General features: G+C 36.6%; 1 protein-coding gene across 1 annotated transcript in view; it reads right to left on the reverse strand.

Annotated features, from left to right (window-relative positions):
- The window catches only part of LOC105197261, a 111,382-nt gene extending 90,729 nt beyond the window's left edge, over positions 1-20,653 (reverse strand). The window contains exon 1 of the mRNA XM_026133209.2: positions 19,326-20,653. Within this exon, the coding sequence (XP_025988994.2) occupies positions 19,326-20,622 (1,297 nt within the window). The 5' untranslated portion in view covers positions 20,623-20,653. The remainder of the gene's footprint in view (positions 1-19,325) is intronic.
- Between the last annotated feature and the right edge of the window lie 4,366 nt (positions 20,654-25,019).

Consider the following 25,019-nt stretch of genomic DNA (forward strand, 5'->3'; position numbering starts at 1 on the left):
TAAATAGTAATGAATAAGCTGTAAAATGCAGAGTCGCCGAAGCTAGCCTATTCAAAAGTATTAATAAAATCGCTTTACAATGCGTCGCAGATTTTATTATAGGCTTTTATCGTTTCTACTTAGACTTAGAGATGTAAATAGGAAAAGAAACGGAAGTTTTTTTTCATAAAACAATACCTCTTCATCCGATGTAACAATAAGCTATCGAATTACGTCGGATATGAAACAAAATGCACGCTAGATAATGGTAATAAAATAGATAGCTGTAAACCACTTCTATTACGCTTATAGATACGTCCATATTAATAACTCGTAACAGGTAAATGCAATGGTTCCCGCATGCGGTATCGTTACGTCATCCATTTTACAGTTTGTCGCTAGAATGTTTACGATAATTCTATAAATATTTTCTTTGCTTTCTACTAATTTGTAATAGAAATGTTTATAGTGTATTTTTAAAATTATTTCTCTCCGAATTAACTCCAAATTACAATAACTTCCCATTTTTTTCATTTAAAAGGTTGAATTATTATTTCTATAAGTATCGTTCTCTAAATCCTCTAACAGGATTTCTTGGAAATATATGTATTATATTGTAAATATATTCTCTGATTAATTTGAAGTAATTTCTTTTTTATTAATTACAAGTTTGTCGACATTTTCTCTTTTTCAAGAGATTTTAATTTCCAATTTATCCGTTAAATAATTTTGATCAAACTTTAAATTAAAATTCTATATGAAAAAAACGAAGTCTACCGAAAAATAATTTAATGCACTATAAGATCTTGTTATTTATTTCTATACTGCAAGTATACTCATATAAATTCATGAAAAATTGTCATTTTTAATTCATCAAACTGTTAAATGAAATAAATTTGACGTTGAAGAAGAAATAAACTATAAATTGATAAAAGAATATTCATAAATCATCCAAAAAAATTTTATATACTATAAATATCGGGTGATCGTTAAGAAAGTTGAAACGATTTACTGTGATAAATTTAGGTTGCAAGAATCATGTTCACATGCCTCTTCACATTTTCTTCGCTTTTAACGTCATAATCCATGTTGTTCGGTCTGAGTATTACCGACATTTAATGCGCTGTTGTCAGTAGCTCCGAAGATAAATCGATGCGGACATCGATTTGTGTCCGCGAGAGATTTGAGCACGTTTCTACCCACCGCGAAATTGCGCCCATAAACAAGATGCATTGGCGAGATAAGATCGCGCGTAATTTACCTATCGATGTGTGTTGCTAATACCGAATAGAAAATAAGTATCTCTCTCGATATTGGGCCTCGCGGAATTATGCTATTATGGTCGAAGAGGGGCTGCTCGAGGCTGTTTGCAGCAAAATGCTGTTGATAAGTTACGATCATACGGAAATGACAGACGATAAATCGCGATAATCATATATGAATCTACTACTTTGCAACAGAAAACTGTTGATGGACTTGTCAGGTAGCGATCGTATGACAGTAACGATAGTAGTTCAAGCAAGAAACGTGCGCGATTACAAAGTTTCCTTGGAACTTGGTGAAAGTTTGAATGAAAAAGTGAGGATTTTGAAATATTTGAATTTAATTCTGATTTTTAAAAAATTTTGTCAGATATGCTTATCAAGCAACTTATTATATTTAATTAGGATGTATTATATATCTATATTTTATAATAGAGAATATATGTATTTTTTTAATACAATATATTTTATACCATGTTCGTTAAACCTTGTTTCGGGGCACTTATTTGTGTGGAAAATCTACGTAAGATTATTTATGTTTTCTTGTAAATAAAAATGCCTTTCGCGGCATTAGTTGTTAGTATTTTTTTCTTCTTCAGTAAATTATAAATTACATTCGTTCTATAATATATACTCAAAGAATTTCTACTTACAGGGTGATTGATAGAATTCTGTGGCTAATAGACTGGCGTTGATTAGAATTGTGTCGCGTTAATTTTACTGACAATGAGTTATTGTCAAAAACAAAATGGTATTTCACAACCCCCTCCCTTTCTCCATATATATTTATATGTATATATGTATATAGTAATTTTTTTTCTTTTGCATAGAGATACCTCGCGTGTGGGAAGGGAAATATTTTTTTTAGCGCACGCATTCGCGATTTACGCACGTAATATCGAGGTTGCAAGGACTATTACTGGCATATACATATGCTTACATTTGTCGGTAATCAGCGGAATCGCTACTCCCTTGCGCTTACATGGAAAAAACGATGACGGTCGCGGGGCAATCAAAGGGCGCGCCATCGCATGCGAACGTAATCGTGCAGTCTCGCCAAGTCGGAGTTTCCGCGTTTTATACGAGCGCGCAAACGAGACGTGCTTTATAACATGCCGTAGTGGCGTGGCATCGGGGATTCACCGCGCGAGATGATATTATAGTCGTCAAATTGTTCTTAATCGCTTGCACCGTAGGCCTCGCGAGTATACGCTGTAATTCCGATACAATGTAACACGGAAATCGACAGGAAAAGAGCAGCAGGTAAAAGGTGGAGCTCGCAGAGGATGCGTAGAATAGGTAAAACTTCTTCGCCTTCCTCGCGAGATGAAGGACGTTTAAGATTATACGCGAAGTATCAATCGCGAAAGTAATGAACTGTAATAATGCTGTCGACTGGAGTGATTTAATGCATTATATGTAGCGCAGGCATCAATCGCGCGCGAAAATCGTTCGGCGCTCGGGGAAAAAATTCGCCAATGAATAGCCAGAGAAATAACACTTGCAAAAATAGTTACGATCTGTTATGGTAAATTGTAGCACACGATTCGTCTTATAATATAATTTTCGTTTTTCTTTCATTACATGTGCGTTAAATTTTCAGTTGTCAGTTTTGTGGTCGCAATTAAAGTCGCGAGTATTTAATTTCTCGTAGTGCAAACGCGAATTTCTAGTCTATTTCCCCACGTTCAATGTTTCATGAATCTAGGATGATCCGAATTACTTTCTTCTCATTTTTTTTTTACTCGAATTCATTCATTCACCGCGCTGGTTCCCGTTCTCACGAAAAGAAAACACACGCCTATTTAGCCTCTTTCCGACATTTATGTTCGCTCGGTGATTTTTTCGACGTAATGGGTACCGACAAAAGACACCCGTCAAACGAACAAATCTGAAGAATACACCTCTCGGTTCACTATGTGGGGCTTTCTAAAGACCCGTCTGACACGCGTCTCGGTCCTCCGTGTACGAGTATCGCGCGGGAACTCGATCTGAAGGGCACAATACGTCGAAAACTAATGCGTCTGACCGCTATCTCGGGCACACGACGAGAATCAGTCAAAGTCCATTAAGACGGAGGAGCATAATTCTGAGACGGGGTAATGTAACGCGATACCTAGGCGCCCTGTTGACCGATAATATATCATTATCAGACGATCCATCACACATTACATCATTAATGAGGATCCATTTAGCGTGACGCTCTGTCGATTATGGGATTGATGACAATTTCGTCACACGCCGTCGTATAAATATACTTTATAATTGATTCTGTTCCCCTAAATCATCGCTGATAATGATTTCTAGATGTTGCCGACGATGAACGCGAGGGGGTCCGTGTACACGACGATTTTCCGGTGGTCTCGCTTTCAAACCATGATTGATACTCTCGTGTTGATGTGTAACATACGAGATTTTCAAATTTACGATGCGATTATCAGTCGATTATTTGTCGTTTAGCCATAATTGATCAAATTTCATCTTACCATTAATATAAATTATTTTTATTTAGACTTTAATTTACAATTTGATTATTAATAATATTAAACAATAAAAATTTATAAAATTAAAAGAATTAGAAATATACATATATAGAAATCAAAGCAATTTCAACTTTAAAAATGGGAAAAAGTTTTGATGGAAGGTAAATAATTTTAGAAATTCCGTGCAACAAATTACTTGAAAGTCTTAATAAAATAATTTAAGTTTGATTTATAAAAACAAAAGATATTTTTTTCGAAAAGATATCTTAAACAAGATTTTGAGATATTATTTACAAATCTGAAAATGTTTTAAAGACATATCTTTAAAAAATTTACAAGACATCTTATGACAAACATTTGGAAAACTTCTTTTAAGATGTCTTTCAGATGTTTACAGGTATATCTTTTAGAAATTCTACAAAATTATCTTCAACAAAATATTTTTAGATATTTTTTAGACATTTTCTAAAAATATCTTGAAGATATCTTTAATAGGACATCTATTACATGTTCACAAGAACTCGATGTTTTCTAAGAAGTTATATTTAGCACATAACGCCTTCGCACAATCACGCGGAAATGTTTTTTATGTTGAATTACAAATTTAGAATAAGCGAATTGAGAATACGAGAACGTTATCTCTAATGATTTCAATACAAGTGATTGGTGAGTGAATTATTGTACCTTTGTCTTAAGATTTGCATACTAAGTGGTTTCTCAGAAATCCGCATACGAAATTCGTCACGTTCGTATTAGGTGCGTCGCCGCTTTCTCTACTAAATCATCACGTTTTTGAACGTCGTTTTCGCAATGCCAATTGTCGATTTGTTCTGTTCTCGCGAACTTTAAAGATGCCGGAATTTTTTCCACTGCGTTTATCTGTATTTAGTCTTGTACGTCTCTTCGTATCGTCATTTATAAATCATTCCAACATTTATGTACGATTGTCGTGGTGACAAGTTACACTCTTAATGATTGATTATCGCAACTTTTTCGCGACAATCGATGACAGGCGAGGAAGTTACATACTCCAAGTCATTTATCATCGGCAGACTGGTGAACGCTTCGATGACTTGGCATATTGCACGCGAGCACGTTCCATTCGATAGAATCCGACATAAGGAGATCGACCTCGCACGTCAATCTGCAGAATCGAGAAGCCGCGAAATTATTTGATTAATTAGTTTTGCAGAGCTTAACATCTAATTGTAAAAATTATTATTACAGTTTGCATCGGGCAATCCCGTAATTAGAAGCTGTCGATGGCCAATTATTCGAACATCCTAATGCAAATTGCGCTATTCGAGTTAACATGCCGCTCACGTGTCGGAAAAAGTCGCGTTTAGCGACGCTGAAACGCCGACTATCGGACGATAATTGCGCAATACCGGTTTGCTAATTGTCGCGCGTAGAATTCCATCGGCTAATTTTGGAATCTAATCGGCCGATCGTATTTCTTGCCGATTGGTCGTGTCGAGATAACTCGACGCACGGCGCGGCGCCTTCCGGCGCCTTGGCGGCCGCGCATCGAGTTCACATCGCCAATTGCGAATACGCAACAATTTCCGCGTACCACAATCGCGGGTTTACCGTTAATCAAGATAGCCTCCTCGTCACATTCGCGAAAGGTCTCACTTTGCGAGTCTGCCTTTAATCGCTCGCGCTTAACAGCTGATAGCACAGGCGGAACCGACGTCCATCGTTCCCGATGCATATCGCTAGCGGTAAATCAAAAGCAACATAATTATACGGCAATTATTATAGCAATCTGGCAGATATTTAGCAGTGCGAATATCTTGATTACACGCGGTCACCGTGGTTGTAATCCGCGAATCGTCGCGAGCTTGTTAATCATGGAATATCGCGGTTTAATTCTCTACTTCGTATTTCTAAGCTCCGCGGTATGTACGGCATTACCATATCAAATCACTTAGCAGTAATTTCACGGCAATCTTCTCGCTCGCGATAGTCATATCAATTGCAGATAAGAAATCAGATATACGGACTCGCGTACATCTTTATTACGTGCGTTTTATTTCCCACGTTAACTTTTAATCCGGAGTTTTGTTTCCTCGTGCTTCAGAAATAAATGGAGTATTCAGTTTTGAATTAACGAACTTTATCATCACATAATCTTATGCATTTACGTCGCTTTTTGTGTTTTCTCAAAGAGAGGGAGACGAAAGTAGATTGAGAAATTATGTCCGTTTACGGGGATAAATAACATAGAAAATAATACGTAAGTGATCGATTAAACGATCATTAGCATTTCTTCAACGTTTGTTTGAGTTACTTACGCCCGGGATATTTCAATTAAAAGCACCGGGCCAATCAACCGCGCAGCATGCTACGTGTGCCATTGGGAGCTAAGTGCTATACAGCTGCAGGGGTTCCAGAGTTTCAGTCGTCGGTTTTATATTTATAGTTGTCCTGGGGCTCGAGTCTCATTTTCTCACATTTTCTCTTCGTCCTTCGAAAAGGACGATTCAATTAAAGCGCTACGACAATTATTTCCAATATTCCAAAGACACAAGAGTAATTATTTTACTATTATACTATGTGATTATTGTTTTACTATGTGCACTGATATTTATTTAATTGCGGTAATAAAACGTAGATTAGTATTGCATTATTAATAATTGTATTAAAAGTAGTAAGATTGATGATGTTGTAAACGACAAAAAAATCATTAATAATTTTGCATTAAAAAAATTTTAAGATTTGATATTTACACCATCACTGTACACGTACTCATTTGAATTACGAACTGCGCGCCGCATATTCATTAGTCTTGAAACACAATTCTAAATTAAAGTCGGAATACGTAATATAATAAATTAAATTGGCAAGTAATTTAATAATACTGTTGCTGATAAGATATGAGAAACTGTAAACAATTTACAAGAAATAATATAATTGAACCTTTTTATAAGCTCATTAATGTTTGCGCAGTAAATTGAAATAAATTGAAAGTAATCTAGTTTTAACGAAAATGTACATCGAAAATGCATCCCAATCGAGCATTTCGTACGTTCGATGCAACCTGATTTAAAAGGCACTAGCTCATAATTTTGAGTTCTATGTTTTCTTTTTGCGGCCTCGGGGACTGCGGCAAGTCGAGCGACGAAATTTATTGCGTATTAATTGCACGCGACCACGTCGTCGGTCATAATTACGTTCGACGTTTCGAATCAGAAGGACTGTTCGCGGTTTATGACCGTAACGAGGAAGTACGTGAGACACGCGAGAGCGCAGTCTTCCTTTCTCGAACCGACACTCGAACCCAGCAGTCCGAAAAAAGGTTTGCAACTGCTCCCAAATAGAATAGTGAAATGACTCTGCAGACAAGCTAAATTAGAGTAGTTTTTGTTCGAAAACTTACACGTATAATACGCATAATATGACTTTATTTCGGAGCGACTGTTTTAGTAAATACGATATGAAATTAATATTTTATTATAAAATTCACTCAAATTATAATCAAGAATTACGATATTTTCTCTTTTAAAAATGAAAGTGTCAAGGCATTAAATTCCATATACAAATTTCTATTCATTCAACATGCGACCAATTGATCATTAAAATACATGTTGAAATAAAAAGAACTTGATACTTTTTATTTCAGATTACGTGTAAAAAAAAATAAGAACTTTTGTCTCAAACTTTTTTTTAAAATATACTTTTATATAGTCCAATCTTTTATTTAAATTTATTTTTACATCACATTTACTTTTAAGATTGGCAGAGTCATTTTCAGAGAATATTTGAGATAACAGTCACTTTTTTGTAATCCGAATATGCAATAAAAAGTACATGTTTCATTTAAAAGAATCAACATCCGGTTCGTGTAAACCATTTCCATTTAGAACCGGAAGGCAATATATTACCACTCGATATGGTGTACTTGATATACTATCACATATTTTTGTGAGATTTTTTTGATAAAAATTCCATTATTTTAAGAATGTACAAGTGTTTCGGTGCACCCTATAGTTCTCTAAATTGTTCCTAAAAATTCTCAGTTAATATCAATTATTGTACATGTACATAAAATACAACTTCAAACAATATTATAAAAAATACCACGGATAATATACAACATACGTGATTTGATATACCGGATATACGCAATGACGCCAAAAATATCGTCCGTTTAATTTCGTACAGTTTGATCTTCGATATCGATTTATCGCTGAAAATCTGTTTGTGCGTATGAGAGTCAAATGCGCAGAGAATCGAGGAAACCGATTGAACGAATTTGATTTAGTGCTGGGTGTCGACTCTTCCCGTTAATCATTGGACTCATCGCGGCTTCTTAGGAGAATCATTTGTTATCGTTATCCTTCAACGTGTTATAATGAAGCGGATAAACGCGTAAGCCGTGGCGAGTAGAAATCGTCGTTGAAGAACCGTAATTTTTTATAACTTCGCGGACAAGCTTGTTTAACGTTTCGATCGTGTTCCTTGCGTGCGGAAATCGTTTGTGGCATGCTCGCTGCTGATGTAATCTCTACGATATTTATCTATCTCGTCTTTGAAAAAAATATCTAATTCGACTAATACATTGACGCAAAATTCTCTAACTGTATTTCTCACATCCAGAAGTTAATCTCATGCTTTTTAATGTAATATTCTACTTATTATATCGGACGTGTCGAAGAAGAACACTTTTAATTTGATTAGCTTATTAGAAATTATTAGAGGAACAATCAAAGCAAAAATTATTCGTATTGATCTTCTTTTTCCGTATTTTAATTACATCCGAGAAAATTATTGTATCTTTTTATTTTATTTCTCTTTTTATATCTCAAAATCTTTTAGTTATATTTTTTTTTCAAATATGCATTAATATTATCAAATATATTATCAAATGGAATTTTGAATTTAAAATTATAATCTGAATTAAAACAAAAAAATTGAATATGAATGATTAAAAAGAGAACAAATGAAAGAAATGTGATTTACAAATCTCGACATGTGATAATCTTGACATGAGTTTCTTCACTGTCTAACCGATCGGATGCAACTCGAAACGATGATAATGTGCGACATCGACTCGTTAAGATTCGCGTCATTTGACATATAATTTTTAATACCACTTTGAAAATACGTTGATTAAAAGGAACATGGAGGAAAAGACGATATCATCTTTTTCATGTACTTATCAACAAAATCTATAGGCATGATGTTTCTATTTTTAGCAAAGCTAAAACATTTTCTCATTTCTTAGATATAAATTGCTACATGTAACACGTTAATTTGAAATATTTTTGATAAATAGAAACATGAATATAATCATAATTAATATATTTTCTTGCTAAATATGATTTTAATGATATTGAATTTTTGAAATTCTGTATTCTGTTTTTTTATGTATTAAATATTTATATGATCAACATTTAGTAGCGATTTATCATTTTAACATTGATTAAACCTAATAGTTTTTATTTTTAATTTATGAAACAAAATAAATAAATTTTTTAAATAGTTCTTGTGCCGATAATGTATTAAAAATTAATAAATATATTTCAAGTCGCTGGAACGTTGTTCAGGCTAGGATTCAAGGAACGGTGAGTGTTCATATAACTTTAAATGTATAAGTAAACCAGTGAAGCAGAATACCTGTACATCGCTTCGGATCGATGAAGTACTTTTTTCCGTTACAGTATAGATTAAAACGCCGGTACATTGTACGGTGTCGGTTTGTAATGATAGGCCTAAGTAAAGACTCACGCTCTTCGAGGTTCGAAACACATCCGCCGCGTCGTTTCAAATCTGAAACAGGTGAGAGCTCTCGCACGACGCGACTCGAGTGCAATGTTATCACGGTAAACGCGGTAATTGATGAGATATCCTTAATGCGTGATGCATCACGCTCGCGTTTGACATTTACGCTTCACTCGTACGAGGCGTGTGCAACGGGAATTACATGCTGCAAATAGATTGGCAGATTGGCGACGAAGTTAGTCTGACTGAAAACGTTTCATTTTTTACGAATGCATAGTGCATTCCTATCAACGCGAGCTGAGTGATAACTGATGAAGCGAAACGCACTTAACCCACTTAATGTCAAAACACGCTGTAGAGAAAAAGGCCGTAACTATTTTTACGGTCGAGGTTAACTCGCGACAAAAGTCAAATTTTTTTCAACGGGAGATGTCCCGCAGGCGCTGCATCAACGTTTAACGGTAAATTCTTTGAACTTGACGACGACTTCTCATCGCTTCTCGTTAATTTTGGACATTCCATTATATGTATAATTTGTTACTTGCAATAGTTTATGTATTCTCAGAAACTAAAGTAGAAATTTATGTTATATTTAACATGTATCGCATGTCCCAAACGATCCACTCTTTTGTGTTTCAACATAAAAATTTTAACATTGGTACAAAACGTTTTTTACTGTGCAGTTATGAAAATTGTATACAATATGTGATGTATTTTGAGAGCAGAATTAAAGTAAAATTAACTTTGAGTGAGAGATTTGCCATATTAGGTGTCATATTTTTACTTTAACGGACGAAAAAAGATTATATTTTACATAAGAAAAAAAAATTGTAAATTTTTATTTCTACATCATTTAACCAAAAACAGAATTAAACATTCACATTTTTGCATTCGAGCAGTAAATCGTTCATGAACATCGCTTTTTTTGTCGGTTCATAAAATATGCGCCACGCTGTCGGCGACTATATTTGTTCGCCATGAGTACTTCGTGCGAATAACACGTAGAATTTTTGCACATCGCAGAGTGCATACACTACTTGACGAAATATTTGTGTGGGACGTATATTAGGAACGCGGTGAAGTCAGAGTCGCGGAAAACATCTCACACAATATCTAACGGGTCTGGGCAAGTACATAGGCGTGTCGATCGTCATCCATCAAAGTGAGATTTTTATATGACAGCGAAAATCGGCTTCTTGTCAGTCGGTGAAAGTCAGCCGTCTGATTAAATATCGAAAAAAAAATACTAACAGTATTAACATTTTAAAAGCTTATACGGTGCCTGTAAATAGTATCCGTGAAGATGTAGATATAGATAATGTCGATCTCGAAATTATTACGCGGTGATATTATAACGCGGAGGAGATTGGCCGAATAACGATGATCGAAGCTTCGTTAAAATGACGAACAGTAACGAATTTGATGCAAGTTATATATTAAGCTCTGGACACGATTATCCATATATGGAAAATATCTCGTTTATGTAAGCAAGTTATTTCATGAATCCAATTTAGAATAATAGCTTTCTTATTTTTAGAATGATTGATGAAAGATTTTATCTTCTATAAGATGAATATAAAAGAATTATTTATATCACAACTTTTTCATTTTTTGTTTTACATATTTTAGTAATTAACAAAAATTAGTTTCAGTTAAACTTTTATTGAAGTACGATTAATGAAAGAATAGAATATTTTAATATCTATATCTTTTTCAAATATAAAAATTTCAGTTTTAATCTTATTACATTTAATTTCTTTTGCAATTTTAAATGTTACAAGTTTATTCTATTTTTTAATTCACTTGCCTGATGCAATTAAGTCTTGTTTAATATATGCTTATCAATAATTTAGTTATTAACAATAGGATTATAAATCGAATTTAAATGTCATAATTACTTGATCTAATCTTAAGATATCCTTCAACGGATAATGTTCTACTAGGAATTATTTCAAATGCACATGTGAACGTATTTGCATACGATAAAATATCATATTACATCAAATTATAAAAATAAGTAAGATGTATTGCGAGCTATTATATTATTTAAATTATAATGCCATGTTGCGTTTTATTAATAATCGCACACTTGAAGCAGTCTTCATGATATGTGTAGAAGCACTCCATCGCATGTGAAGACAACAATTAGAAAAAGACCAGTAAGAATCAACTTGGTCATGAGCAGTATATATGTATATACAACTTGATTTATGTATGCCTTATACTGGGCGCTCAACACGGTGCAGTTCTCAGTACGCATTTTTCGATACGACGAATCGAGTGTGTTCATTCATAAAACAGGTTTGTCATCGCGTCTTAAATCGCGTCTTGATATCGCGATTTAAAGTTCGGGAATTGACCCCATATATCCTCATCCGTCACGAAAAGGATTTCAGGCCGAGGCATCGGATATTCAGCGGTCCCCTTTTGTGCGAAGCACACGCGTACACCCCGCGCCGTGTTGGTCCGTTAACTTTCGTGCTGCCTTATTAATAGTTTCGCTGCACACCTTTTGCTCCTGCACGACTCCACGATGGGCCCTGTCTAGCCGACGGCTTGGGCTTGACCACCCGCGATACCTCGGCGAAGATTACAAAAGGACAACGTAGGAAATTTCTAATAAAGAGTTAGAAGATTGAATCCTACTTTGGGAGGTCTTTCTCAAGGCTTTGCGCCAAATTGCCGATGATAAACATTGTGGTAGAATCGAAACCGCACAAAAATAGGAAGAGCTTTAAGATGTATTTTCGTGATTTATTTTATATGAGAGCTGGTTGCCATTTTTTTTTTTTTAATATTACATCGGTATACATATCGTGAACATTTAAATTTTATGATCTTATTTTAATAATAAGCATATTTTAAATAATTAATTCATAATTCCCAAGTTTAATAATTAATTCAAATATCCCAATTGCACTGTAAATTGTTTTTTAACAGTTAAATAACAATCTTTATCTCGCAGAATTACTGATTTATCTCTTTTTTGAAGATATTTTTAGAAAGAAAATAACTATTTTTCAAAGTTCTGAAAAGAATGGAAGTATACTTCTGATCAAGTTGATTCCTAATGATCTTTTTCTTAAATTGTCCTCACTGCGATGTATAATGCTCCTTCATTTATTTTTAATTTCTCTCTGTCTACACTTTTACATTGCCGAAATAAAAATTTATATGTAACTACAGAACATTTCGAAGTTTTTTACTAGTATTCTGCTTAAATTTTAAAATAGTAACATTATTTTTAATGAAGCTTTGAGGTCTTTTTTAGTAGTTGAAAATCCCGATTGCGTGATAATTTAATATTCGTGAAAAAGAATTTCAAAAATTGACTCATGATGTAAAGTCGCGAAAGACATTAAAAGGATCAAAATATAAAATACACGCAATCGCGAACGTGGTTGTGTTAATTCATCATCGACTAATTTCAGTCGCGTTCGACGGTAACTCGGAATTTTATCGGATCACAGGCGCAAAATTTGCACTCCTTAAGCTGTCGTCGTCGGCGCAGCTTGATTAATCGTGCAGCGATGATCATTAATTATCACCTGCATCGTCTGAAATCGGATTCGGAAGGTCGTCGATCTCGTTCTGCATATGTTATCGTTACGGATTATCTGAATTATCATTCTGCATTGATATCGAGACTTCCGCAAGGCCTCAAGATAGCTCTAACCGGTTACGCGATCCCCGTTTAAAAATAACATATACAAATCATGTGATGTCATTCAGAAATATGCTCATGCGAATAATGAACTTTTGAACCATAGTGTGCAAATTTAATTACGATACGGAAGTACGGAATCAACGAAACGGGAAGAATGACAATTGCTTTACGTTGCAAAGACACGTATGGAATGTAATAATTACTTAATGACACTGTGAAAATTCCTAATTTCCATTAACAAGCGGCAAAAAAGTTAGCGCACTTTCTCAGTCATTAGATGGTCGTTAGTACGTCATACATATACAACATTTTTTCACAAAGTTAAATCTCTCTCTAATGCATTCGGATATCCATTGAAATCGAACTTATTAGGAATTTAATTTAATTCTATAATTCCATCCGTATCTTTTTTCTATTAAACCGACTTATCTTATTAAAGACGTACGTGAGATAAGTGTGCATATAGGATAGGAAAACATTTTTTTCCAGTCTTTGAAAAATTTATCCTCGCGATTGTTTGCCGTCCAAATTTATCATCGAAACGCGACGTATACACAGTAAAAAATAAAATGTAATTTTAACATTTTTGCATGTCCCAGAAAGTCCACTTTAAATTTTAAGTTAAAATAATTTAAAATAAGAGTTATTTTAATTTAAAATTTAGAGTGGACTTTCTGGGACATTTTATTTTTTACTGTGTATTTGTTATCATGTTATTTATGAAGTTTCGTAAATGAATCAGAATGTTCCAATATGGGTCACTTTCACTTCTATAACTTCTGCCTTTGCTTAATTATTAATTCTTTGACAATAACGTTATTTGAAGCATTAAATCTCTTTGAATCTTCTGTTATCAAATCATAGATAGATTTATTACTTCGTCCGCTTCTTGCATCTTCCTTCACAATCTTAATAAATGTTGCGATTACTGGCAGAAAATTAGAATCGAAAATGACGCAAGATAACTATAATTAATTGTTCAAAGTTGTTTTTCTTAATCGAACTGAATTAAAACGGTTTGCTCATATTAATTTGCATTATTAGGCGGCTTCCGCTCCGCTTAAGGCGTTATTCGTCGAAGCGAACGATCAGCTTTACTGGGAAAGTGTAATACGACGAAGTGAAATTACGTGCAGAACGGTGCGTGCCGCAGTGCATGCACATTCCGTGATGCTGCTATAATCAATGTATCGTCCTTATGTCGGTTTCTGCAAATATTTTCGGAAGAGAATCTTTTCTCGTCCAAAGAAAAATGAAACTCTTACTTTGAAACTCGTTTAAATTGTACAATTATCGTCGATGTGTCTGAACAAAAATTAAAATTTTTGGCCGTAAAAGCAAACTATAATTCGACACTGCATACATTAACCTTCTAAAGACCGCATCATCTTGCTATTAAAAAAAAAATGCTTTTTTTACCGATTGTAAAAATATTTTGTAAGCGAATAGTCTATCTATATCTCACTTTTTATTTTAATTTTTTTACGCTTAATCTATTCACGGGTTTATTGGTCTATAAATCATGGTTTATTTCATTGATTAATGGTACGATACACTTCCATTTTTAATTTTTAAGTACAATTGCTAGACCGCATAGATCCCGAATTTATTGAATTTACATTTTTACTGGAAAGTGAATGTTGCAAATATGCAACATTGGTCGTTATAGGATCAAATACGCTGATATGCGTACGTGATACAAAGAGAATGCGGTGAGAAAAAATTGATCTTTTTTTCTTTTGCGCCGAGAATCTGGTGGGTCTGTCACGTTCTGATATTTATGCATTGTCGTTCTCACAGTTCTACAAAGGGAATTCAAATACAGAGAGTAGAAACATCTTTCACTGTACCGTATTTTTCGATCGACACACCCACTCGTCTCATTTTTACCGCCTTTTGATTATTCATCGACAGCTGTCGATGAATATTCATTTTTCAGCTGTTTTACGTTCCACCGGCTGACTGCAGTCAACAGCCGTCGTATTAACACCGAAAAATACACCATAGAAATCCGTGAACGAGAAAATCGTCCGCCGGACTCGTCCCGAGTCCGCTCGTCGACGATCGCGCGATGCTATCGACCCGCGGGGCGCGTTAACATTCCTAGGTGAAGTTCTGCTAAGGAAGACGAACGTATCCAGAAACGAGATTCCACCGGTTGAATTCCTCGATGATTGATCCGCCGGGGCGGTAGCCTGACGTCGCGGCGCGAGTGCACGGAATGTTTAACTCCAATTATCCGAGCCCCTGAGATTAAAGTAGTCGCACTATTACCGCGGACGTCCGTCGTCGTCGTCATCGGGTATCGCGTTTGGGTGACTTCCAAGCCGGACTGAACGCACCGCTGCCACTCATCCCGGCTACTTTACGCGCGCGAACGTACGAGCCGTATTTGCGCTCTCACGTAGAGCACGCATTACGCAAAGAAAGCAATTAAACGGCGAATAGTGGACGTGCGGCGGAACTAGACGGTTCATTGATTTCCTCGTGCGAACGACGCACGAATCGATGCCAACGGGCAGTTTATATCGCCGGATTGCGTGATTTATGTAAATCAGGATGCCGATCACGCGTGCGAACGAATTAAAGTGGTCGAAAACGCGTCGAAAATTTATACTAAACTTAATACTGCTTCTATTTAAAGACACATTGGAATTCGCATGCTGTGCATGCGAATGCCAAAATTCTGACGATTTTAATATTTCATTATTAAAATCATAAATTGGATGAAGAACATTAATTGTGCATAATCGGTAGTTAATAATATCATTTTTAAAAATGCGATAAATATTGAAAAGGAAAAAGAACAGTTTGAATAGTTTAAAATCGAGAAATCGAATTCCTCGTAGTATTTCTAAAATTTGTAAAACATTACGTGGTAGAACAACTTATGTGTTACTTTTCCCTTTCGTTTCTTAGGCCGTACTCTTGCTGCTGTGTTTGTTCTAAAAACTAGAGTTGTGGAAAAATTGAAATAAATTTTTATTTAAATGTTATAAATATAAATATTTATTTAAAAGATTTATTTATGCACGAAAAGGACAGTTTAGCTGAAATACAATTCTAAAAATAATTATGTTGAACCATCTAAAAAATTGTATCGGATGTTTAACTTTATTGCTAAAGTTTCAAAATTACTTTTATTTAAATATAATACTATTTGATTTTCTATATTTATTGCACAAAATATTTATCTTAAACAGTATTTTTTATAGATACAATTTTTAAATAAATATTTTTATTAGATATTGTTTTTTATTTTTCCCAGTATTTGTTGAAACAGCCCGTTATTAATGCTATTCAATCACAACAAATAGTTAAAACAAGAATATCTTAAAAATTTACTTTTTAAGCTAGTTTACGATTAAAGTTATTGCTTAGGCACAGAAAAGATTCAAACATATTGTGTTCGATCTGTTCAAAGTAACAAAAAAATGAACATTTAATTTGAATATTTCGCACATTTTGAATTTAAGCAGTGATTCATCTGTAATATTAATTTGTTATGTCTAAAGTTTAGAGAATACAAAAAATCGAAAACGTTATGCATTAGAAATAAAAAAGCAATTTTTTAGGAGTACTTTTTTACATTGATATATTTAAAGAAATTAGGTTTGAACTATAATAATTACGAACTTTAAAACTATTTGATGTCCGATCTTGAGATGCGAACTGTTTAAACTGATCGATCACCTGATGTTTCCGAACACTAATTAAAATGTTTTATTTTTTATTTTTATTATAGATACCATCTCGAATTAATTCTCTCTCGAAATTTCTTTGTCCTATCGCAGTGGAATTTTGCTGTATCTAAACTAGACATAAATCTTGGAAAATTATATTTATCTTAAATCAAAATATAATTAATACTCACTAATTTTTTGCTCAATTAATGATTATACGTTTTTATATTTTATTATTGTACTGAGAGCCAGTTCTTATAACATAATCTTGTAACATATTATAAGACGTTGTATTGATGCTATCCGAGTATTTACATATTTAAAACTGTGCATTAATTCTCTGTTACACAAGACTATTCACAAAACTATTCAAATGCCATTATTATGCAAGCATGAAATATTTTAAGATTTTTTGGTTTTTCCTTTTTCTCTTTAATAATAATAACTTCAAAATAAATTCAGTGTATGTCTGGAAAATATTTTATTTTATGTTAGACTTTTTTTTTCTCGGAATTCGGAAGGTATGTGTACAGCCATGGTCAAATTTACACTGAGTTCATTGAATTTATTTTTTTCTTTATTATATTTAATACGTAATTAAATCGATATGTCTTTAGTTGCATAGAATGTACGATTTAACTTTAAATGAATATAGTTTGTCCTTCAGTAGATTTTAGTTGAAGTTTAGTTAAATCCTAGATGGTAGATGTATCCTTGATTAACCTGATTCTATCGTCTCTAGATAAATATATTCAGAGAAATGCAAATAAGATCACACTTTCTAGCGGCCAAAGTTTCGGCAAAGGTCAGCGCGGTTTAGTTACGAGAACAGTATTCTTAGAACGGCTTTCTTTTCGATTCAGCAGGCAGTCCTTTTCTTAGAATTTTTCTATATTTTATTACAGTATATCAAAACAGATATTTTATTAAACGTATAAAGACAATGCCATTAAAAATATTTTATTACAGTGTCCTTTGATTGACTCGATCAGCATTTAATCTAAACGTAATTTAATCAATTTTCTGTGTACATCATCGTGTACGGATACAATAAAAAAAAAGAAGAAACTGTCAAGAGGAATTGGATTAACAACTTTTTAATTCTAACTGTATTATCCGAAAATCGTCTATAAGTATCTTTGCAATTTCCATGCTGCTTTATTTATACGAATTAGAATATATCAAGTTTGAACATTCGTGCGATCATCCGCATAATGTTACTGATATCGCAACGAAGCGGTACAGTTCTATCGGCAGCGTTCCGGAGCAGTGAACGGAACGCTGCTTATCGAATAGACAATTCGGGCCAGATATCGAGTTGCAGTGGCGGCAGTCGACCCGATATCGATTGTTCGGCAACCACGCTGATTTTGCAGAATTCTCGTTTGAATGGTGTCGAAATGTGCGGTTTGAAAGAGTCTCTCGGTATCGATTAGATGGATTTCGTGAATGGACACTCCATGTATATAATTAGCATCGTTTAAGAGACTAGACACGGTTCAAGGATAACATTTGATGATACATTCATTAATTATAAACGGCGCGAGTCGTTCAGATATATCAAGATCATCAAATTAGAAACCTGCAATCGTTAGAGAAATTTTAGAAACATTAATTGATTACATGACGTTCGAGCGTTGAAGAGAAAGAGAGGCTTTGATAGCGTTTCTTCATATTGCACCGTCTATTGTAAATTGTAACAAATAAAACATAAAAATAAAGAAAAAAAGAGTTTGTCTCGAGAAAGAAAAGCTGTTTTATTTTTAAGATATCTTATAATTCTAGACATATATTGATCGTAAATATATTCAGAAAGGTGACAACGTTGCCATAATTTAATTAATAAATCGTTCATAGTAATAAACTAATTTTATACGAGAGTAAATTATAAATTCTAATTTTTCTAAATTTATAGCACTTATTAGGGACTAATTAGGAAATAACTCAATATAAGAATGTAATAATTCATCGATTAGATACTTTAATTGTTAATTAGAAGTATGACAGTAGTGATTTTTTAAAATTTGTTTTGTTCCGTGTGTATAAGAATGAGAAAAACATAATTTAATTTAGATATCGTTTGCTGTCTAAAAATATCAATCTGAGATTAAAATAAATTCGACAACGTCGCATAATCGACACGTATACGCGTTGAAAACAAACTTGTCAGACAACTTTAATTAGCAATACCACTCTAATATCGATCAAGATTTGGTCCAAACTTTGTAGCATAGTTTGCTGTTACATAAAACCTTATCGAGGTCTCCTTTCAATTTAACATTTTGTCAAAATCGACGGATTTATAATAATAATTTACTTATTATGAATTAAAAGAAAAAGGTAATTTGAATTATTAACAAAGTATTATTTAAATGCAAATCAATATATTATCGAATCCTCTTTAGAATATATTAGATTAAATTTATGTCAAAATTTGCATTTAAACTTTTCTAACGGTTTATCCTACGCTCATTCGTTAATTAGTCATCGAGTGATAGCATACAAAATACGAAAGAGTACTTACTGTAGATCGAGCTGTCGTTCTTGGCACCGTTCACCGTACCGTCCGGCAGAATTTGCAAATGCCGATTCATGATATACATTTGTATTTTTCTCGAGGTTCCGCTGATGTGGGAGAGATTGGCCGATCTCTCGGCCCGAGTGCCCGCGTCGCCGATCATATCGATTGATCTCGCATTCACTGCACCGATAATTCCGAAAACACTTAAGCCGTTCGTGATTGGCCTCGCACTGACTCTAAACACACTGGACGAACCGAGCAACCCGTACCGTCCGAACACAACGAGGAAGAGGAGACAAGACAGTTGCAGGAAAAAGCAAACGCGACTGATCGGCTTCCTGTCCGTAGAATCCTGACCGAGTCTCTTGCTCCGCTTGTCCTCCGAACGTTCATCGCGTCGTCCCGAACCGTCCAATCGTTCGCTTTCATTCGTCCGTGTGTCGTTACTGAATTTCTCGCTGAGAAACCCCTCGGCGACATCTTTATAATCGTTCTCATAGATTTCCGCCTTCGCGCGAGTACGCGAGTGGTGACTAGAGAGAAGAGAATTACCTTCTGCAGTTCGCGGGTGATGCACTTCGGTCGGATCCGTGTCGAGAGATTTACTCCCGTACAACGACGGCCGCCGCAGTCTCGTCCGGGATCGATCCCGGAGACTTCGACGCTTCGCGATCGAGCTTCCCTTTGTCGTGGGCGCTATCGCGAGCAGATATCGCTCCGTCTCATCGCGTAGCCGCGATTCCGCTCGTTCGATTCCGTCGCCCGTGTCCTCTCGCGAGTCCCATGTGACCGAGGAACTCTCGTCCTTGGTGACATCCTCGTTCGCGCGCGGGAATTTCCTCGACACGCGACATGCTCCGAGGAGTCCGTCTCCGTCTTCGACTTCGTCTCCTCTTCCTCCTCTTCCTCCTCTTCCTCCTCGTCGCCGATGTGACGGCTGCGTTAACGCGCCACTCTTTGTCAGGAAGTCACGTCCTCCTTGGATCGTTTCCTCTTCGTCACCGATTCTCGGAACCCTCGTGGGTGAACTTTCATCGCGATTAGATGACGGACTTCCGCGCCTGTAATCTAACGGCTCCGCTTTTCTCACGCAATTTCCAGTCGTTCTTCGTGGTCGATCTTTCGGAGCTCTTCTCTGCGGCTCGTTCGATTCGTCATCGTCAATCCTGACGGACAAATTTACGGTTCGGCACCCGTCGTTCGGCGAAGACGACACGTGAATCGATAACGCAGTCGGGCAGTCGGCATGGGAATCACAGTGCAGCACCCTATGCCCGCCCGTGTCGATCTCAGCGGGCATGACGGTCTCATCCGACGCTTCTTCCTTTGCCCTCCTCTCTCTTGTCCGCGTTGATACGGCCGTTTCCCGTGGATTTACTACAAATCGTCGCGTTCTCCTCTCAGCGATCTCGACCCCCGCTTCGCGTCGCCGTTTCAAACGACCGTGAGAAACGTCGTCGATCAGTTCGAGCCGCAATCGTCGTCGGTGCGGTATCGATGAAGACCGCACGCGCTGCCAATTGGCATTACAGCCGACTTCCGGTCACTTCCGCCTCCGAAGAGGGTGCCTCGAGACGACGTGGGCCGCTGAGAACGAGGGATGCGGCTGCCAGTCCGCTGTTACCATCCATGCACCGTTGTCGCGTTTTCGGTTCTCTCGCATTCTTGCGGTTGCTGTCGGTCGCTATTGACACGATTATATACGCGCGCCCTCGTAACAACCTCGCCAATTCTTATCTGACGGACCAGCTGATCGCCGGATATTGGAATAACGACTCGCTGGGGGGAAACGAGGGATCGATTCGCGGGATGACATCGGGTCGGAAATCGAAATTGCGTTCTACGCCCGATATCGCCGAGGATACTCGATACACTGCGAATGATCCTGGCCCGTGGTGGGTCGGTCGTCCCTCGATGACGACCGGCTGCGATCGGTGAGGCCGGTCCTCTCTGAACGATTTTGTCGCAATATACGGGTCGACCGATTACTTTCCACAACTTCTCGTCTCTCTCTCTTTTTTTCTTTCACTCTTTCTCTCTTTTTGATTACTAATCGGCGAGAGCTGACATGCATTACCTCACACTACTTTTCTCTTCCTTCTTTTCTAATGGGCTTTCTCCATTGATTTTGTCGATGTATCTCTCGCTTATCTTCTCGCAATCGTAATTACACGCAGAAGAATCCTCTCGCGAAAGATCGACACGAACAGATCTCCACGTAACGCACTATCACTACTTCACCACTGGTTATCATTATCCGAAGAAGAAACATTGGGCCCTCTCCTCGTCTACGATAAGGTACTTCTACTTCAGGCTTCCGCGAATTCGCGCGATAAAAAGTCAAAGACGATAAAAATAGGAACCGGTCTGTGAAACCGATTGCCGCGTCGCGACCGATGGACATGCACCTTCCACGTGATACGAGAAATGTTTCCAAGAGAATGCTCTAAAAATATTTCTAGAGCTCCGTTCGCTGCCGATCTTTTTCAGTTCGAAGGGGGGTTGACACTGCGGGATCGTTCGCCAATTCGCCACGACGAAGAAGGGACCGAACCAAACTGAGCTACGCGATCGGCCAGATTTCGCGTACGTACGCACGCAATTGTCACAGGGGGAGGGTCGCGGCCACGCGCGGGGTTATCTCGCAGGGTCGTCGGATGGTGCCGGTGCGGCGTCCGAGAAACTACTGAACGAGTGCCGCAGTTCTCTTCCCCGACTTGCCGAGTTCGGGCCACGCTCCTCGATTCGCTCTCGTAGAGAGACCGAACCGGCGCGGCAGCGGCAGCGGCAGCAGCAGCGGCGGCGGCGGCGGCGGCGGCTGCGGCGGCGGCGGCGGTGGCGGCGGCACACGAGCGCACACCACGGCGGCTTGGCGACGGTGGCGGAGGCCAAGAGTGAAACCACCAACACTATACCAGCGGGACACACGACGCGACTCGTTCTATTCACACGGAACCGTCGCAGCAGCATCCATCCCATCCCGCGCTCCAGGAACTCGAAAGTGCCGATTTGTTAATAGTAGTCGTCGCTGTCGGTCGTCATTGCGTTGTCGTCGTCGTCATCGTCATCGTCATCGTCATCGTCGTCCTCGTCGTCCACGTCGTCCTCGTCGTCCTCGTCTTCGTCCTTGTCATTCTGGTCTTCGTCCTCGTCGTCCTGCTGCGCTCGGTATCACCGCGTAGTTGCATGTTCCGCTTCCGTCCCATTCCTGAGAAGCACGCAGCACGCGACAGATCTGGATGTTCGCTCGCTTTACGTGCTGCTACCGTAGCAGCATTACCACCACCATTGGTCACCGTCACCACCACCACTACCACCACGCGCCACAGCTTTTTCTGCCCTCTCTTCCTTTCTCTCTTTCTTCTCTTACGAGCTGATAAGCCTCTTCTTCTACTACTTCTTCTTCTTCTTCTTCTTCGTTAAGAAGTTCCTTCTTATCCTCTCACTCTTACTTGATGTTCCTTTTCTTCTTCTTCCTTATCTTGGCTCTCTTGCCTCGATTTCTTCTACTCGTCCGTCTCTTCCTCGTTCCTCTTCGTTCCGCTCGTCTCGCGTAAACCTCGTCCCTTCGGCTCTCCTCACTTCGACCGCGAATCGTCCTCCGATTCGCCTGGTCTATCCCAGATCCGTCGCACCGGAGAATACTGTTCTCATTCTACTGCCTCTTCCTCTCTTCCTGTAACGATCGTAGAATAGAAGCGACAAGGAGCTACTACTCGTCGGCGGAAAGAAAAGGACGGCTGGTGATAAAGGCCGTGAAGGACGTGTGCACGAACACCTGCGAACCTGAGAAGATAAATCGCTTGGAAATCGCCTCTTGCACGCGCGCTCGCATTAGGATTTCTCTACGCTGTTTTTTTTCTATTCTCACTCTTTCTCTCTTTCTTCCTCTCTCTCTTTTAGTCTTCTATCGCCACCTCCTTCCGCGTGCAGCTCCTTTTAGTGAGATGATTTTTGACGTTTTTTACACGACCGGCATACATGAGCTACAATCAGATGTTGCTACTGTTGCTATCGCTAGTCGTCTACGGATTGCGACGTCTCGTTTCCTTCAGCTGTATCTTCTTTTTCCCATTTTCTCTTATTTGGAATCGAAAATCACCTGGGTCAAACGGTACGCTGGATGCTTCTACGAACAGAAAGCAGATCGTCTTGCGGTTAGATCGAGTTTGTATAATCGGTGATGGTTGAGCCCTTACGTATTTCAAGTTCTTGCATGAGTGAATAAACTTTTATATTAGATGTATTAAGAGTGAATGTAATTGATTTAATTATATTCCGAGTAATCATTGATGTAATTACCAATCTCTCGTACGATATCATATAATTTTAAGACTATTGATTAGTGTTATTAGAAAATATTATTAGAAAATATTTTAATCGAGTAAATTAGTGGGGATGGAAAATTGTAAGATCAATTTTTGAAGACAACTTGTAATTTATTTTATATTAAATAATTCTAATTCTAATAGATTTTAATTGATCTTGAAAACTCAGTTTAGGGAAAGGAGCAAAAGACGAAAGACGGAAAAAAGAAATAGATAGGAAATGTGTTCATGATTCCAAAATTGAAATATTACGTACAATTCTCAAGTCTATTTGAAGCATGCAAATGCGCGAAAGAATTGTATTATTTTTGTGACATATTTTGACAACTTTCTTTCCATATTTGTGTGCAAACTTTATTTATATACACATAAATTTTAGGTATTACCAAAACAGTTATGCTTTGTGAACAAATACCTTAAAATAATTTGTATATAAATATTTTATTCCATTAATTATTATTTCTATTATTTAAGAACAAAAAGAATCCGTTGACGATAAAATTCACTCTTTTGTTATTACAAAAATTTTTGTCAAATTGATTGCACATTTTACATAATTACATACATATTCGTATTGTTGCAAAGTTTATCTGTTTAATTTTATTCAATTTTGTATATTCTGTTTTTTTTTTAAATATAAGTGAAAGAAATTCAGATATTTTTTTTATTGCTTTGTCATTATTTTACATAGACATCACCGATTTGAAATACGTTTTGATTGCATTTTTAAAAAATAATTTGTAATTGGGAGTTCTATTTGAATTAATACAAGAATAATATAAGAATAAAGAAATAAATTATAGTAAATTAAATAATAAAAAGTTGAATATTTATATTATCTACAATATCAAAGAAATTCTGCAAAAACATTTTTGCAGAAAGAAATAGAATTATTCAAAAATTACTAAATTGTAAGAAACTAATAATATTTAAAAGTAAAATTATACAACAAAATATTGTTCGCAATGTTCAAGTTGAAGTTAGAGATTTTACTAATTACTAATTATTAAGTATTACATGTAGTGCATGGATGTCTATATATAAAATATGACACAGAATAACTAACGTTTATTTTTCAGTAATTTAAACATCATTTTTCTTTTATTCCTTGGCGTAATTTCCGTTAAATTAAAATCTGGAATCCTGTAACAAGTAGTGCTGCAATTTTATTCAAAAGAAACACGACGATTAAAGCAAAAAGTATGCGCGCAACCATTTGATATACATCGATTGTTTCCTTACTCTTTATTGCCTAGTCCACTCCAAAAGTGGAAATGTCTGCTTTTTACGCGCGCATCCCTGTCTTGTAGAAAGATAATAGAGAGATACCTCATTTTGTGCAACGCGACAAACGCATTCCTGATTGTAC

This window comes from Solenopsis invicta, chromosome 3 (genome assembly GCF_016802725.1).
Source record: "Solenopsis invicta isolate M01_SB chromosome 3, UNIL_Sinv_3.0, whole genome shotgun sequence".
Lineage (NCBI taxonomy): Eukaryota > Metazoa > Arthropoda > Insecta > Hymenoptera > Formicidae > Solenopsis > Solenopsis invicta.